Genomic DNA, 16,995 nt, shown 5'->3' with positions numbered 1-16,995 from the left:
TGACTTGAGCGGACGAGGATGCCAATAATTTCTTTTCAAATAGATTTTGGGATCTCTGGGCTCTGGAGACTAGGACTATGCCATTTTTTGAATCTTCTTAAACGAGTCCCCATCTACTACAGTTGTATAGGAGAATGCTTCAACACTGTTTTGCCTTGACGCTCCAGAAATGTTTTTGAGGCTACGAAAACTTTCCATCTGCATGAGGATGGGCAAATAATGATTTTTGGGCGGACATATCTTTTAAGAAGGGCTCTGTACACTGTTACTCACTTGTATCAGAGTGAAAGCCTGTTACTAGGTTAACACTGGTTTGCTATTAGTTTGGAGCTTGTCTTACCAAATTAAAACATGGCGACGTAGTCATTCATCAGAGCCAGTGTTCTTGTGTTTTGTTTTTTTTTTCAGGCCGGAGCCAGTTTCACTTATTCTGAGCCTAATCCTCTTAGACTTGTACAGCTCTTATCTGTCCTCTTGGCTAAACTAGGCGTCCAATTTGAGAATGTTTATATAAATGTTTACTCTCAGCAGATCTGAAGTGCTAACGCCAGACGTTCAGGGTTTAGTTTCACTGTGTTGTTAATCTCCCATCTCTGTCTTATTCATGGGGTGTGCCATTTCCACTCTCTGCTCTCTCCTGGAGGGAAGAGGTATTGCTTTTCTGACATCTACTGCTACTCTAGCTTAGTATAGCACCTCAGAAGTGTGTTTCTTAGCTCAGATCGGTGTTCTGCCCTAGTAGGATCATAGATGAGTCTCCCTCCTGCTTTACACCCTCTCCTTTAACGATAAACCCAGACTCCTAAATTCTTCTTTTTCTTCTGTCTTATGTTTGTTCTTTCTGTGCCTCTGTTCCTTCAGCTGGAGGATGACATTGTGGCCAAGCCCAACTACTTTGCCACTATGAAGAACTTTGCCCTTCAGCTCTCGTCGGAGGACTGGATGATCCTGGAGTTCTCTCAGCTGGGCTTCATCGGTATGATGCATTAAGCACATAATCAATGTTGGGCAACCTCAGATGAAGCAAAATGTGCGTTGTCAGCTGATGGCACAGCCAAACAACCCTGGCTAGCTTACCTTTCTAAAGTGGTTATTAGCTTAATATCTTACCTCTTAACTTGGCAAGGCATTCATATCCTGTCAGATTTGTAGGGTTATTGATAAATAGTTGGGTTTTGGAGCAGACACTAAAGAAAAGACAGAAATTTAATCAATCACTTTAGAAATTGTGTTATTGTATTATAAGTGATATGATGTGGCAGGGAAAAACAAATCCAAATTATTAACAGCTACAATATGTAAATGAGGAATGGGCATATTTTTTGTCAAACTGAAACTGTGACAAATCTGATTTGTTTTTGTTAGACTAATGGTTTAATCATCCTGTTGCAAGTAATTGGTTGTTAAATTACTCTCACTTTCCAACAGGAAAAATGTTCCAGGCTCCAGACCTGAACTTAATTGTTGAGTTCATCTTCATGTTCTACAAGGAGAAGCCCATCGACTGGCTGCTGGACCACATCCTCTGGGTCAAAGTCTGCAATCCTGAGAAAGATGCGGTATGCTCTGCGATTACTGTATTGATAGAGTGGCATAAGCCGTGGTACCATCTGATTGTCATGCAAATTTGAAGTGAGCGTTAGTGAACGTAGTTTTGTCAAGTTGGCGGTTGAGGTTACGGTAGCCATGGCTATAACAAAGACGGTAGATGATGCGAACCAGAAACTAATCCAGTTGTTTGCCAACCACCAAATAAACCTAATAGAAGTAGAAGGCAAGGCAAGTTTTTTTGTATAGCACAATTCAGACACAAGGCAACTCAAAGTGCTTTACAGGGGCACAAAATTATATTAAAAGACATTAAAGATTGCATTTAAAAGACATTAAAAACAAGTAGGAAGACATGAAGAAACAAAACAAGTTCAGAAATAGGAAAATAAGCTAAAATAGAATAGGTTTAAAAGAGACAAGACTAAAGAATAAAAGTCACAGTGCAGTTCAAAGCTTTAAAAGTGCTTCAATGAAAGGCAGTGGCAAACAGAATGGTCTTCAGCCTTGATTTTAAAAGAGGTGAGAGTTGGAGCGGACCTACAGTTTTGTTTCAGACATATGCACATAATAACTGAATGCTGCTTCTCCATGTTTAGTTTTGACTCTAGGGACTGAAAGCAGACCTATACCTGACAACCTCAGAGGTCTGGATGGTTCATAACGTAGCAGCAGATCACAAATGTATTTTGGCCCTAAACTATTCAGTGCTTTATAAACCAACAGCAGGATTTTGAAATCTATTCTTTGACAGACAGGAAACCAGTGTAAAGATTTGAGAACTGGAGTGATGTGATCTACTTTTTTGGTTCATGTTGGGACTCGAGCAGCAGCGTTCTGAATCAGCTTCAGCTGTCTGATGGATTTTCTAGAGAGTCCTGTGTAAAGACATCGTTACAGTAGTCGAGCCTGCTGAAGATAAATGCAAGTTCATTCATATTATTAAGGTGATAGTAGGCTGACTTTGTAATTGTCTTAGTGTGGCTGCTGAACATCAGCCTGCTGAACACCAAGATTTCTGGCCTGGTTTGTAGTTTTCAACATTACAGCTTGAAGCTGAGCAGAAACTTCTAGTCGTACTTCTTTGGCTCCAAAAACAAGTATTTCAGTCTCGGGATTATAGTCCCCTGGTGATATGGTTATGTAAATGTGTGTATCCATAGCTATGGTAACATATTTTGTTGTTTTCCATCATCTGAGCTAGAGGGAGTGTGTAAATGTTGAACAGCAGAGGCCCCAGAATGGAGCCCTGGGGTACTCTGCATGTCATTTTAATCCGCTGTGGTCGACCGTGTCAAACGCAGCACTGAGATCCAGTAATACTAAGACTGAAATTTTGCCACTGTCTGTGTTTAAATGAATGTCATTGAGTACTTTGACTAGAGCGGTCTCAGTGCTGTGATGTGGTCGAAATCCTGATTGGAAGACAGCCATTTATTATTTGCTATTTGTCAGCTGTTAAAAAGCAGCTTATTCAATTATTTTACTTAAAATTGATATGGGCCTATAATTATTCATTACTGAGTGGGAGTGGGAGTAGGAGTGGTTTAATAACTGCAGTTTTCATGGCTTGGGGGAAGACACCTGAGAGAAGAGACATGTTGACGATCTGTAGCAGATCTGACATCATGCAGGCTGAAACTTTTTTGAAGAACCCTGCTGGTAAAATATCAAGACAGCAGGAGGAAGATTTCAAATGTTGTATTATTTCTTGCAGGTTTTTGTCATTGATTGGATCAAATTGTCTCATGGTCTTAGAGTTGGTTTTAGGTGGAACGTGAACAGCAAACCTTCTGTACCTGGTACCGTGGCACTGACCGCTTGTCTGATGTTCTGAATTTTGGCAGTGGAGAAGGATGTAAATTCATTACAGGCCCTGGTAGATAGATGTTCAGAAGCTACTGGCACAGGAGGTTTTGTTAGCTCGTCTACAGTAGCAAACAGAGCACATGCATTGTTTTTGGTCATAATGTCTGAGAAGAAGGACTGCCTTGACTTTTTCAGTTCTAAATTTAAAATGTAAAGTCTCTCTTTATAAATGTCAAAATGAACCTGGAGATTTGTTTCTCCCCACCTGCGCTCAGTTTTTCGACATTCCTTTCGACAGAAGAAGAAAACTTAACAAGTTGCCTCGGCCATCTGCGTGTGAAAAAATAGATAGTGCTTTGGGAAGATGTCAACAGCGGAAACAGATTCTCCTTCTTCTCTTGGAGCAGAAACAGCTGCTCCATTTAACATTAAGGGCATTAACTCTCTTTCGAAGCAGGCTAAAATGACCTCAAGGCAGTCTACAATATTTTTTTGTGAAACTTGTCAAGATTTTCTAAACTTTCTGTTGCATTTTCTTATGCAAGACTTAAAAAATGTGCATTAAAAATACATTAATGGAAACATGGCTGTTATAAGCAGATTGTAAGGTTTCATCATCCCTCTTTTGTGCTCTTCTAAAGAAACACTGCGAGCGGCAGAAGTCCAGCCTACGTGTGCGGTTCAGACCCTCCCTGTTTCAACATGTGGGACTCCATTCTTCACTTGCCGGAAAGATCCAAAAGCTCACAGTGAGTCTGACAACCTCACAGTGATTTATTTGCCGCAACAGTACAGGCTGCTTCCCGTGTAGAAATGTTAGCTTCCCCTCTGTCTATGTCCTGTAGGACAAGGACTTCCTGAAGCCGCTGCTCCACAAGATGCATGTCAACCCCCCAGCTGAGGTTTCCACTTCAATGAAGGTAGTGTGCCAAGCTATCTATAGTCTGTAGTCAAAGCAGTTGTTAATTTTAGGCAGTGTTTACCAAAATCAAGGTGCAAACATTGTGTACTGTCTCACACAGGTGTATCAGGGTCACACATTAGAGAAGACATACCTGGGAGAGGACTTCTTCTGGGCCATCACTCCTACTACTGGAGACTACGTCCTCTTCAAATTTGACAGACCTGTGAGCATAGAGAGGTATGTGTTCGCGTGCACTGCTTCTCATTAATTTGCATTGAAATGATATGGTGAGCATGCACAGTGTCACATATACTGTATATAGTTATTATGAGCACCAAATTTACATATACAGACCCATGCAAAAATCTGCCTTTTCAGTTATTTCTGCCTGCTGCCCTGCGGTGATTCAGGCTTAGCTTCAGTGTGTGTGCGTGTGCGTGCGTGCGATAGTGCATGCATGTGTGTGTGTCTCCGGGGATCAGGGTGAGCTAATGAGAGTGCTCTAAAATAAGCATTCTCAGGCCAGCCTCCTACTCTCTGTGGGGCCGAGGTAGAAAGACAGCAAGACCGACAGTATAAAAAGAACTGATGGTGAGACTTGACGGGTTGGATCAGAGCTGGCCTGAAAAGGATGATAATATGTGGTCATGTGGAGATTAATTTTAGCAGGACAGTGAAACAATTGTGTGAGACTGTCAGTCACTCGGCAAGTTAATGACAGTGAGTGGGAAAAGGGCTTTCTAGTGTACCACTGTGTAACTGAAGTGTTTTTGTCTGCTTTTGAATGACACCAATTACACCGACTCTGTTGCTATGCTGATGAGACGTTGTCTCGTCAGCAGTTGGTTGTGAGATACAGCGTTCTTTACGATCTGTCACTGCCTCAATCTATGGCTGGCGTCTTTCCTTCTCTGGCTGCTCAACGTTTAATGCAAATAAACACAGTGCACCCCCACACTTTAATGAAAACAACCTTGTTTCACATAAAGAAAGGAAGGCATGGTCGTGCATTTGAATGTAAAATCCAAAGCTACAAGTGGAGCTCACTCTCCGCACTGTGCCTTCTTGTGAATTCAAACCATCCTTCAGTTGCTTTGAAATCTACAGAAATTGGCTACAAAGACTGAATACTGGATTTTTTTAATGTTCAAAACCTGTAGCCAGCCATGACCTGAATGTGAGATCTGAGAAGCATAAGCTTTGAATTGTTGATCACTTATATCTCACTGACAGCAAGTCCTGATGACACAGGGGGTGCACTTACTTTTGCACAGCCAATTTTTGGCCCTTACTTACCTATGATGGACTTTGTGTGTCTGTTTGGCAGCAACCAAAGTGCAAGAATGTTTATCCATGTATGTAAACATTATAAATAAAGCTTGATTTTTTTTCCGCAGGTTCCTGTTTCGCAGTGGAAACCAGGAGCACCCGGGGGACAAGATAGAGAACACCACCGTGGAAATACTGCCTGTCTCAGTAGGGAAATACTTCCCCCACACACACAATACAGTCTGTCACCCCTCTGTGGTGTGATGTGCAAACGGTTTTGATTAGATTACACTGAGCGGTTGCTCTTTGGGACGAAGCGTATTGATTATCGACAGGAATGTGAGCGTGACTGAATCGTTTGCTCTGCCACAGGCGATACATTCTGACATTGTGATTCACACTCGCTGTGTAGTCACAGGCGCTAGCATCTGTTCAAGGGCTGCGCAAATGAGAAAATTAAAAAATGCCATTTGGTTTCTCATGTTTCATTCTGCTGTCCATCTTTCACCCTGTTCATATGACAGGAACCCGGATTGCAGACCAAAGAGAAGTACAAGCGAACTGAAGACCGCTTTTACAGGATCGGTAAGTGCTATATGTGTGTACGCAAACAAAAGCACTGGAACATCATGTTCAGATTAAACGCTCACACTGATGGTGCCTGCAGTAATAGACAGTTTACAAAAAGATGGTGAGATGTTCTCAGTCATAGCTTTTTTTCCTTTTTTATCCTTGCCAATTTTCTTCTGAAGTTTTCTGTTCTTCCTGCATTAGTTTGTCATCTTTATTCTTTTGCTGATGTTTTTTGTTCTTTTGGTTTCTTTTGTGAAATATTCCTTGTCAGTCTGATTTCTTAAAAAAACTATAATGGCCTCTGCCAAGGCCCAGCAGTGTCCTTTTGTACTCGGTCATAGATGCCAGCCGCCTAAATGCGTTTTTTTCATCAAGATTCATGCATTATTCCCTGAGAAATGAAAATGAAACGAAAATGTCGCAATTTTAAAGAAAGTGAGAAAAATGGACCTGTCTCTTTCTCCGGATCCACAACAGAAGTTAATGGTGTGTATTCTGGGCCGAACCCCATCCTCCATCCAAGTTTTGTGGAAATCTGTTCTGTAGTTTTTGTGGCATTCTGCTGACAAACCAACAAAGAAACAAACTGATAGGGGTGAAAACATAACCGCCTTGGCGGGGTGAAAAAAAGTGATGAAAGCCATTTGCTGGAGCGTGATATTCCAATAAAGTTCGTGTTCATCCAGTGAGTCAGTTAATGTTATTTGCCAGCAATTATTTTTTTTTAGACCTTGAGCACCTAAGTGACTCGTAAATTATGAGGGTTGCGCTCTCCCTACTAATAAAAAAGAATTAAAGTTCAAGGTAATTTATGGGACGTTTAAAACACTGGGTTGCATAACAAAATGAAAGTTTGTAACTCCTTCATGTCATACAAACATATAACATTCAGGGATTTAGGCTATAAACATGTATACATCCAGGAAATAATTCTGGAGTGCATTTTTTAAATTTGCGTCCAGGTGAATAAACAGCAGCAACATGATGATGATGATGATGATAATATGGTTGGTATATTCACATTAAAAGTTTGACTTCCGGAAAACACTGTCCATCACTTTGACCAAGCATCAATGACGTAACCGCAGAGTCCACATACTTCATACATGCTTTTGTGTGTGTGCTTAAACATGCAGGTCATTTTGAGAAGGGTGTGGCAGAGGGGGCTGTAGATCCTTCCTTCAATCCTGTCTTGGCACTGCGGCTTTCAGTTCTCAAGGACTCGGCTGTATGGGCCATCCTCAGTGAAGTAAGCCAATCGCTCACCACCACCTGTTCATCTTCTGTCCAATCACACACACGATAAATGCCACTACGCCTTGTTTGTATCCAATAACACATGCTGATGCTCTACTCTCCTCCTGCAGATACATATAAAGAGGATAGCTGGCTGATTCTTCTGGAGCGGGCCCATGAATCATGGCCCCAGGGGGACCAAAATTCTCTAGACTGCTTACGCAGGGCCTCTGGCACCTAGCAACCAGCAGTGAAGTCATTAGAGCCCACTAGAGTCGCTCATCTGAGCTTGTCTGAGGAACGCCACCTCTCTGTCCCTGCTCCTCCTAATGTATTTTACTTTGCTTCCTCTCATCGATCGATTTCTCCCTTTCTTTCTGCATCTCTCCCCCACTCTTGTGCTCTTAATTCATTTGTGAGAATGTGAATACTACTGTCTACAGAACAACAGCGACGTGTGCGAAGACATCCGTTCCAAGCTCTGGCTCTCAAAGTGACTGTGTCGTTCAGCAGCTTTGATCACAATCCGAAAACGTCTGGACGAATGAGGACGAAATCTTCACATCTGGGGAGAACCAGTCACCTGGCCACTGGTGTCGATGCTGCCAAATCCTTCTGTTACTCAATGCTGCCACCTTTTGGGCAAGCTGGGGCTTTGCACTGTCACTAACGCCTCAGCAACAAAGCCCGTGATGATCAAGAATGTTGTCATCACTAATGGCCAGTTGCTCTCTGTTCTCGACAGAGGTGACAGAGCTCTAGATCAACACCAGCCCAGACGAAAATGTTTCCCTCACCTCCAGAGTATTGTCAGTCACACACCTAATACTCCACTCGTCCTGAAACACAAACTCAGGATGTCGGTTACAACTTTGACCGTAGGCCAGATTCCATGGTAACGACCCCAGTCCATCAAGAAGTACCATGACACCTTATCTATCTCACCTCCTGTCTGACAGGCCGTGTATGACCTCAGTGTCCATTTTTAGTAACAACCAATCAGACATTGCCTTGCCGTCATTTTCCCGAAGGAATATATTGTTATATTGATATATTGTTACAGCTATGACGATCTATGAAGGTGACTTAATTTATTTGAAATAAATCTTTAATTTGTACAAGAGGTAAAATATATTTTTATTCTATTAAGAGATGTTTATGGTAGTTCAGAATCTGTTTTATTTGTGTACTGTTGTGGGGGTTTTTGTTGTTGTTGTTTTTTTTTTTCTCAATCGATATTGTACGTTTTATTTTCACTGTTAGTTACTTGCGAAGTTGCTTTGTTCGAAGTGGCTGAAGCTGTACCAGTTTCTTTTCACTTGAAGCAAAGATTACAACTAAAACAGTTTTATTTCAGCTGCTTATAGACTAAATATTGGGAGAGTTGTGAATAGATTCTGCTGTTGGTCAAAATTGGAAAAACGTGCCTTATACCCGAGTCCCTTGAAATTGTCTCAGCAACACAATTCCAATCTGTTCCCTCTCACTTTTGCCTACACTCTGATTGCTGGATTTATTAACATTTTTAGATGACACACAAAATCCAATTAGTGATTGGATGTTGAAAATAATATCTCGGTGTTATCGAAGTGAAAAGGGTTAAAACGAACGTGTACCAGGTTATCATCTAAAACAGCGTGATTTGCACTGCTTTTTCACTATTTTTTTTGTTACCATCACACTTTTCACCATTGTACTTAAATTTCCCATCTTCCCACAGAGGATGCTCATTTCACCGACCCCTCCAAAAACACAGCAACAGTTCATTTTGTCCAAACAAGTATCTGTTTGATTGGACAGAATACTATGACTACTGATCACTGCAGAGTGCACCATTGTTGTATGATTTGGCTGAGGTTGTGTAAGAACTTTCACTGATTGTAAATACTATATAAAAAAGCAATGAGCATTATTTCTCTTCCTTTCCCTCACTCTCTCTTCTGCCTCACTCAATAGTTTCTTGAAATTCACTTGACATGTTTTGTATTTGTGTGTGCGTGTGTGTGTGTGTGTGGCCAATGTTTTGAGTGGAAGTTGTTTTTTAAGTGAAAGTTCACTAATTTTCACATCGCAGTGGTTTATTCAAGGGGGTAGTGAAGTGCCTTTTGGTGGACTTGTTACAGTAATGGGACAATGTTTGCTGATCGTGCTTTTTCACATGCATGATTATTATTTGTAATTTTTACATTTTTGGTGGGAGAAGCCTCCTCCACCCCTTGATCAAACCACCCATGCTAGAGCTGTACTCAAGAAAACTGAAGTCGCTTGATCTCAGCCTCTTCGGGGGACACTAAGAGAAAGCTACTCAAACGGTGGAATGTGTTTTGAAAGGGGAAACACCCTTTGTCCTGCATCCACATACAAACAGAAACTGAATGCATGAAAACAGCATGAACGGTCATGTGATCCCCCTTACTGTATTTGTGAAAAGTGGACAGGAGATGAAAAAGAAAAGGAACTCTTCCCTTCCTCGACAACCCCATACACCCATCAGTTCATGTGCCTTCATCATGTACATGTGTATGCCTGCCTCTGATGTTTTTGACATCATTTTACATGGACATATTTGAAATAAATGATAAATGTTGGTAGAAAGTCATGGCCATTTTTTTGTGTTGTGATTCTGTTGTACTTGCATTACTCATGCCATCTGCATCACCAGGTTTGATCTGAGAACAGCTGTTAAGTCACTCCAAATATGACGAGAATTTATTATTATTATTTTAATGTATTAATTTAATTAATTTGACAGTTTTTTAACTTTTCACAAATGGATGATGATTTGCTTATGTTACATTTAAGCTGACATCTGGTCCAAGTCTCAAGCACATCCCAAGTCATTTTTTCTTGAGAAAGACAAGTCAAGTCCCCCTCACTGAGACACTGAAAACATAAAATGAACATCCATTTAAGTCTTCATGTCAAGTCATCAAGTCGAGTCTCCGGTCACTGATTTTGTCAAGTCAAGTTGCAAATCATCTAAATACTGAATCAAGTCCAATTCAAAATGACTAAAATCCACATCCCTGCTTTCAAATTTAGAAAAGTTAACATCCTGAACGAAGCATACGTGAAAAACTACAAACCCTCCCAGCATTCACTTCTTTGCGTTAGGTACTTCCGCTTTCCCACCATGCCGTTCGACAAACATGGCTGACAGTTTTTATAACAACATCACTGCGTTTAGCTAGCTGACTCCTGCGCTTGTGAGTTCAACGTCAAAGGGGATATTTGTGTAAACGTGAATTCCGCACAATGCCGAAATACTACGAGGATAAGGAGGAAGACACCAGAGCCTGCGCCGGGGTCAGAGAGGACTTCAAGGCGTGTCTCCTTCAGCACGACTGTGTGGTGAAGGTAAGTTAATGTCCTCTGGTACCTCAATGATAACAACTGCGCCCGAGGGATTCAGACGAAATATCGAGATAAAACTCAGGTCAACACATCTCAACCACCTTTACATGTGTCTGACAGCATGTAGATCAAAGTCTCCCGTTTACTAACCATGACTGACAGCTAGCTTACCTTCTCGTCAAGATGATAAGGTTTGCTGACATCAGGCTAGCACTTCACTAGCGTCAGGTGCCGACAGGGTTGGAAACATTTCCTTTCAGGAGTGTGGATAAGATTTTGTGGGGTTTTGAATGGTAGGAACAATATTAACATGTTTTCATATAACAAAAATACAAACAGAAAAGGTGTTAACTTAAATAAAACAGTGTGATATTGTTGACTACAGCCATTCTGCTGTTTTTTTGCCACCTTTCAAGAAAAGTTGTATGTTGTTTTGTTGTAGCCTTGTTATATTTATCTTTTAATAAAACACTACAATTTCATGCCCTCACTGTCAGGTCAATAATTCCCCATGGTATCATCAATATTTTTCAGGATATTCTTAGTTAAAGTTACACATTTCAGTATTGTGACAACACTACTCTGGTGTGAGTCAGGCCAACAATAGTGTGGTGTCGACTAATTTCTTGTCTGTAGGTTTTTCTTCAATATAATCTACACACCCTACAGAAAGAACACAATAATAACTATCAATCAATAAACCAATGCTTTGATCAGGCGTTCTTGTTGTGTTAAAATGTCCAGCAGAGGGCAATGTAAAAGGGACCAGACATTAATATTTCAATCTCATAATGAAAAAGGGCTAATGGGTTTAGTTTACTTGTGGAAACTGTTTTGGGCTTTTTATCTTTAACATTCACTGCCTTCTTATTACTTTCTTTAGTTTGAATGAACTAGTGTGTAAACTGTGCAGTGTTGTCTTTGTAAAGAAAAGCCACATACCACATGGAAACTTTTAAAGGCTGCAAATTAATTGGTATGCACGCCGGTCTGAAGAAAAGTGTTATCTAGAGTTGAGTAAGTCCTGTACAGTCACAGGACAGGGAGCCACAGAGACGGGATCTTGTTGCTGCTGGGGAATGACCATTTTGCTCATGATAAGGACCCAGTGTATTCTAACTGGCTTCTGCATTTTTTCAGGAGGGAAAGATGCCCAGCGAGTGTTTGAAGGAAGGCCACTGCAAAGCCCTGCAGACATCATTCTTTGAGTGCAAGAGGTCGATGGTAAGCCAGCATTGATGACCCAGCACGTTCCACTCCCTGAAAACAAATTGCTGATGTTTAAATTAAATCCTACTGTCTTGTTCAAAGAAACTTGACTCATGTTTTTTAGCTGTGCTGCAGACTAACCCCTGTGTGTCCTCCTGACAGCTGGACACAAGGTCAAGATTCAGAGGAAGGAAAGGATACTGAGGGACCATCTGAAGCTGCCATATGGTTGAGTGACTACTGGATGAGCACTTGTAAATACGTGTAATGATGTGAGAGCTCTGCTCACGGGTCAGTGTATGAGCAGCTTGCCAACCTGATCTGAAGGACGTGGTGTGATACTGGGCAGCAATGGACTAATTAATATAGATCAATGCACACTGACAGACAAAAGGACTACCAACTCATCAGTGCTGAAAAAACCTGGAACCGTCACTGGCTGGAGCTTTTTGTCAATGAGTGACTGAGTGTGTGTTATGAAAAAACAAACGCTTGTATTATGAAAAAACAAACGCTTGTATTAAAATAAATAATGACAAATGTTAGAGTTTCTATTAAAGTTGTAATGAGGTACTATCATTGAAAATGCACCTGACTGACACATAAGATTTCAAGTAAAATATAAAAGAACCTTTAATGATACAAATGTGGTATACATAAAGATTAGTAAGAGGCATTACTCAACACAAAATGAAAATATGTGGACCTGGTGGCCACTAAAGCCTATGTTATTTTAAAGCAGCCATCATCATCTGCTCGAACATCTTCATATCCACCTTCTTAATGATAAAAGCCTTGTGAGCCTTCTTCAGGAAGCCCACAGTATCTACTACCATCATGCCTCTGGTGTGTGTGCCCGTCAGCTCCACGCTCACTGGATGATGGTCACTTTCTGTGATGAATGAATCATCTATGGCGGCTGCGATGGCATACGAGTCACAGGAAATGAAACCTGAGCCAGCGACAAACTCTTTGTTGAAGCGCTCTGATTTGGATGCCTCGATGCTGTGGCGGAAGACCCGTGCCATGAAGCGAGCTTTATCCGTGTCCTGCGCCAACCAGGCGTCACAAAACTCCTGTCAGCAGCAGGAAAGATATAAAGACAGAGCAGCAACATTTCTCTGATGAGTTCATTGATGCATTTGCTTTCTTAGAAAGGTTATGTGCTGTAATTTGACTCAGGAAGGAGAAGGGAGATGAAGCCTCACCCAGGACAGCTTGCTGTAGCAGGTGAACTCCCAGCAGGCCAAGTAGGTAGGACACTGGTACTCGTTCAGTACGATGTACGCAGCTTCTGGATCAGCTGTAAAATTGAACTCGCCACACACTGTGGTGTTTCCTCGAGCTGAAGGAGTAAACGACAGAAAACCTCAGATTACACACACAACTCCACCATGGAAGGATGTGGACAGAATATTGAGAACACTTGATAGACAAGGATTTGAAAGTAATGTGAACACAGCTATATATTATATTTTTGATTAATCTTAATTGATTTTTTTTTTTGTCCGGAGAGCACCAGAAATAAAGGAAAATTGTCATGTTGCTTAATTTTAGGGCTGCAACTAACCATTTTTAAAATTTTCCATTAATCTGTCGATTATTTTCTCAATTTGTTTGGTCTATGAAACGGTGAAAAATGTTGATTAGTGTTCTTCACACTGGGGAAATTGCAATTAGATCATGTTTAGCAGTTTTGCTTGAAAAAAATACTTTGTTAATCAATTACTCATTAGTTAGGCTAAATGATGAATGGCACTCAGTTTCGAGTTTTCAACAGATATAATATGAGATAGGAGACGACTAACTGAGCTTCCGAGGCACAAAGTCATGTCTGTGCCAGTTAGAGGTGCAAATGTGGAAGAATTATTTAAAGAAGTCCTTTATCTCAAGTATATTATGTCACCTCCAATTCCTTTTGCTAAAACACATTCTTAAAAAACTAGAAGTTTATGAATTTACTGACATTCAGTGTTGCCTCCCATTATGTAGAGCCCTCTGAGTTTGCTCGGAAGCGATGGATCCATCCTCACAGCCAGAGCCAGGTTGGTAAGGGGTGCTGTGGCAACCAGAGATACCTGGGGAATAAAACCCAGGACTTAAAAGGACAGTTCACCCCAAAATCACATATTCAAGGTTCTCCTCTTACACGTAGTTGTATGTATTAATCCAGACACCATAATGTTTATATCTGGCTCTGTCAAGGGTATGAGATTCTCACACAAAAACAATCTAGATGTTTAAAAAGCTCTTTAGATAAGAGGGAAAATATATCTTTTTAAATTTGAAGTTAAAACCCCAAAGAAGCACACATAGAGCTGTATCAACTTCTCTCACCTCGCCTGGGTTCTCATTGACAATCCTGATCATAGCTGACACAGCGCCCTCCTTCTGAACCAGGTCCAGACCGGGAGCGTTGGGGTCAGGAGCGTCTCCCAGCCCATCCAGCCCATGGAAGTGTCCCGCGTCGATGCTGTTCCCAAGGATGGGCTTAGCAGCACCTTTAAACACGGGAATCTGGCACAAGAAAAGAAGAAAAATGAAAAACATACCACAAGGGAAAGCGTTTCATTACACGGCTTCCAGAACTAATATATGTCAATTTAAGCAACATTCACATGACTCGTTATAATGATACAAACCACAAAGGAAACCAAAGTTAATCTTACAGCTGCCAATTCATTCCCATGACCTCGAGTGAAAGAAATGCTTTCACAGGGTGTGAATTGCGCCACTATTATGTCTTCAAAGCACATCCAAAAGTAACAAAGTAATCAAATGTCATTACTTAAATATTGTGATTTGATAATATCATGTCAGACGTTTGGTTTCATTTCCTATTTTCAGCACCCTCAGCCAAAACCAGCGACTATTCCCCAGTTATTGTGGTATAAAAATGTAATAGTCTAATCTTGATATGTTTGTTAAACTTTCTACTAAAGCTAACTGAACTCACACTGGTTCCTCCTGCGGTCATGTGGATTGAGGAACAATAACTCATTGATGGTCAGTTTCATAAGCAGCACCCTGACCTGTCACATGACGCCAGGAAATTCCAGTCAATATCTGGCAACAGTCTCATCAAACACACAGATGTTGGTATGAAAAGATCCACCACTAAGTCGTGTCGGGATCAGAAAAAGGACACCATTGGCTGTGTGCACCCACCTCCAGTTTATTGCAGGCCTGCAGGACTCTCAGTGTATTCTTACACACATTCTCCACTGTGGTGTTTCCGTGCACGCAGGTGATGCCAAGGAGCTTCACGTTGGGGGCGGCCAGCGCCAACATGATGGCCTGAGCATCGTCCACCCCGCAGTCTACATCCACCAGCACCTTCTTAGACATGGTGGACCCTGAGGAGCAAAGACTTCAGTCCAACAACAACCAAACACTGTTATCACACCTGGGTTAGCGTTTACTAGAGTGAAACACTAACCCAGGTGTTATTAATTAATTAGATAACATTTCCCCTACGTCACAGTTGGATAAAGCTGTTGTGAGCTTTGCTGGTTGTTTAATTCAATGAACTGAAATGAAAGTCAATGAAACAGGCACATTTCACAGAACAGCACCTACCTGGAGCTGAGTGTAAATGAGATAAACTGCAGTGTTGGCTGGACGCTGCTCTTCCTCCTCTCACAGACTGGAACCAACGACGGTCAGCTGCACACAACCTTTGAGCAGCAAGGAGACAAACACACTGGAGTGAATGGGAGGAGTTACGTAACAGGGAGTAAAAGTTAATAGTCAATCAGCCTCTTCCTTGTTGGTCAACATCCTCCTCCAGGGGAAAGATATATTCTAGTATCACACGTGTAGTAAACATAAAACCTGTTGAGGCAAAGTTTCCCTGCTCACTCTCACACACTGTCATTTTATTTGCAGCATTTTGTAGACATGATGAGCATTATTTAAGATTTTTTTTGTTGTTGACATTTTTAAAGACAACAAATGTATGGACTCATCGTGAAGATAATCAGCAGATCAATCTATGGTGAATATCATCGTTGCTCACTGTTGTTTTAGCTACAACATTTGATGCCACATGGCACCAGCAAGGAACTGACTCTCTCAAAGGGACCGTTGAACATTTCTCATGGTGTGTGAGTGTGTTCAAATATAGCTTACAGACACATTTCTGTCATTTCTGCATTTAAGAGCATGAAGGTGCATTTCACGCGTCCTGTGACATTAGTGGTCAAGCTAACACGACAGCTCTCAGACAGAGATATGAATGTGTTGTGTAGCCCAGCAGAGCTCTGTCTGTGTGACTCTTCTCAGACAGCTCTACAGTTTACATGGTTGTGATGTGAGTGTAGTCTCGCCTCACCTGCTCACAGAGGTGCTGATGACGACGTGACATGTAGCTAAACGCCGTAAAGTCCCCGCCATGTACACGTAGAAAGACTGAGGAGGAAGAAGCAGCGAGGTCTCACTCTGTAGTGATTTCTGCGAACTACGTCTAGAAGCAGGCAAGCAGGCAGTGTGGCGATAATAACAACTTTCACGAAATATTGTGTAACCAAAGATTTCAAACGTGTCATTTCAAAGACGTGAGGAGTGCTAGCATAACAAAGATTTGTGTGTACCTTATGTTAGAGATTTACCCGTGAATTACTACGTTTTGAGAGACGCCTCTATTTCCAGGATGGACAGTGGATCTTGTTTGACTGTGGAGGTGATTCTTCTTCAATACTAAACAATCTATGGCGGTTACCTCACTCCCGGAAATAGCTTTAAAGCGAAACTGTGTTTTCGTTTGACTTTTAGTTTAGTTTTTCCACATTAACAAGTAGCCTAAGTCCAATTACAAGTCCACATTTCTGTCTAAATAATTGTCACAGACTATTTTCTTTTAATTAAAGATCCCTTCATACGTGTTCTTGTAATTGTCTAAGCACTGCTTCAAAAATTGACCAAAATGACCAAACAAGACAACTATTCACTGGGAGCATGGCCCGATTAATCCAATAAAGGGCCCGAGGCAACCACCCTCAGTCTCTCTGTACATTGTACATGTATGATGATACTTAAAGTAAACAAATGGAACTAAATTATAGAAAAAATGCTTGTGAACTCAATACATAGTT

The 16,995-nt window shown here is 41.2% G+C and overlaps 3 protein-coding genes across 4 annotated transcripts in view; 2 read left to right on the top strand and 1 right to left on the bottom strand.

Moving 5' to 3' along the window:
* mgat4a (alpha-1,3-mannosyl-glycoprotein 4-beta-N-acetylglucosaminyltransferase A) overlaps positions 1-9,251 on the top strand; it is a 36,747-nt gene extending 27,496 nt beyond the window's left edge. Inside the window, exons 8-16 of the mRNA XM_084361705.1 lie at positions 862-976; positions 1,429-1,559; positions 3,999-4,106; positions 4,203-4,277; positions 4,380-4,498; positions 5,659-5,737; positions 6,055-6,115; positions 7,240-7,352; positions 7,471-9,251. Of these exons, the coding sequence (XP_084217831.1) occupies positions 862-976; positions 1,429-1,559; positions 3,999-4,106; positions 4,203-4,277; positions 4,380-4,498; positions 5,659-5,737; positions 6,055-6,115; positions 7,240-7,352; positions 7,471-7,497 (828 nt within the window). The 3' untranslated portion in view covers positions 7,498-9,251. The remainder of the gene's footprint in view (positions 1-861; positions 977-1,428; positions 1,560-3,998; positions 4,107-4,202; positions 4,278-4,379; positions 4,499-5,658; positions 5,738-6,054; positions 6,116-7,239; positions 7,353-7,470) is intronic.
* Positions 9,252-10,460: 1,209 nt separating this feature from the next.
* On the top strand, positions 10,461-12,421 carry coa5 (cytochrome C oxidase assembly factor 5). Its single transcript, XM_084362908.1, has 3 exons — positions 10,461-10,696; positions 11,834-11,917; positions 12,065-12,421. The coding sequence occupies exons 1-3, from the start codon at positions 10,595-10,597 to the stop codon at positions 12,104-12,106; spliced, it is 228 nt and encodes a 75-aa protein (XP_084219034.1). The 5' UTR covers positions 10,461-10,594; the 3' UTR covers positions 12,107-12,421.
* Positions 12,422-12,517: 96 nt separating this feature from the next.
* LOC311263052 (inosine-uridine preferring nucleoside hydrolase) lies at positions 12,518-16,342 on the bottom strand. 2 transcript variants are annotated; one of them, XM_084362906.1, is made up of 7 exons: positions 16,236-16,342; positions 15,482-15,579; positions 15,071-15,258; positions 14,240-14,419; positions 13,869-13,980; positions 13,111-13,247; positions 12,518-12,978 (listed from the first exon to the last, which is right to left on the bottom strand). In XM_084362906.1, exons 1-7 carry the CDS (start codon positions 16,295-16,297, stop codon positions 12,631-12,633), a joined length of 1,125 nt encoding a protein of 374 aa, XP_084219032.1. In that variant the 5' UTR covers positions 16,298-16,342; the 3' UTR covers positions 12,518-12,630. The 2 variants fall into 2 exon arrangements, with proteins under 2 accessions (XP_084219032.1, XP_084219033.1); XM_084362907.1 differs by lacking the exon at positions 16,236-16,342 and adding an exon at positions 16,034-16,139.
* Positions 16,343-16,995: the final 653 nt, after the last annotated feature.

The sequence above is a fragment of the Pagrus pagrus genome, assembly GCF_965226575.1.
Source record: "Pagrus pagrus genome assembly, chromosome: 9".
NCBI lineage: Eukaryota > Metazoa > Chordata > Actinopteri > Spariformes > Sparidae > Pagrus > Pagrus pagrus.
This window is presented reverse-complemented; position numbering and strand designations above follow the sequence as displayed.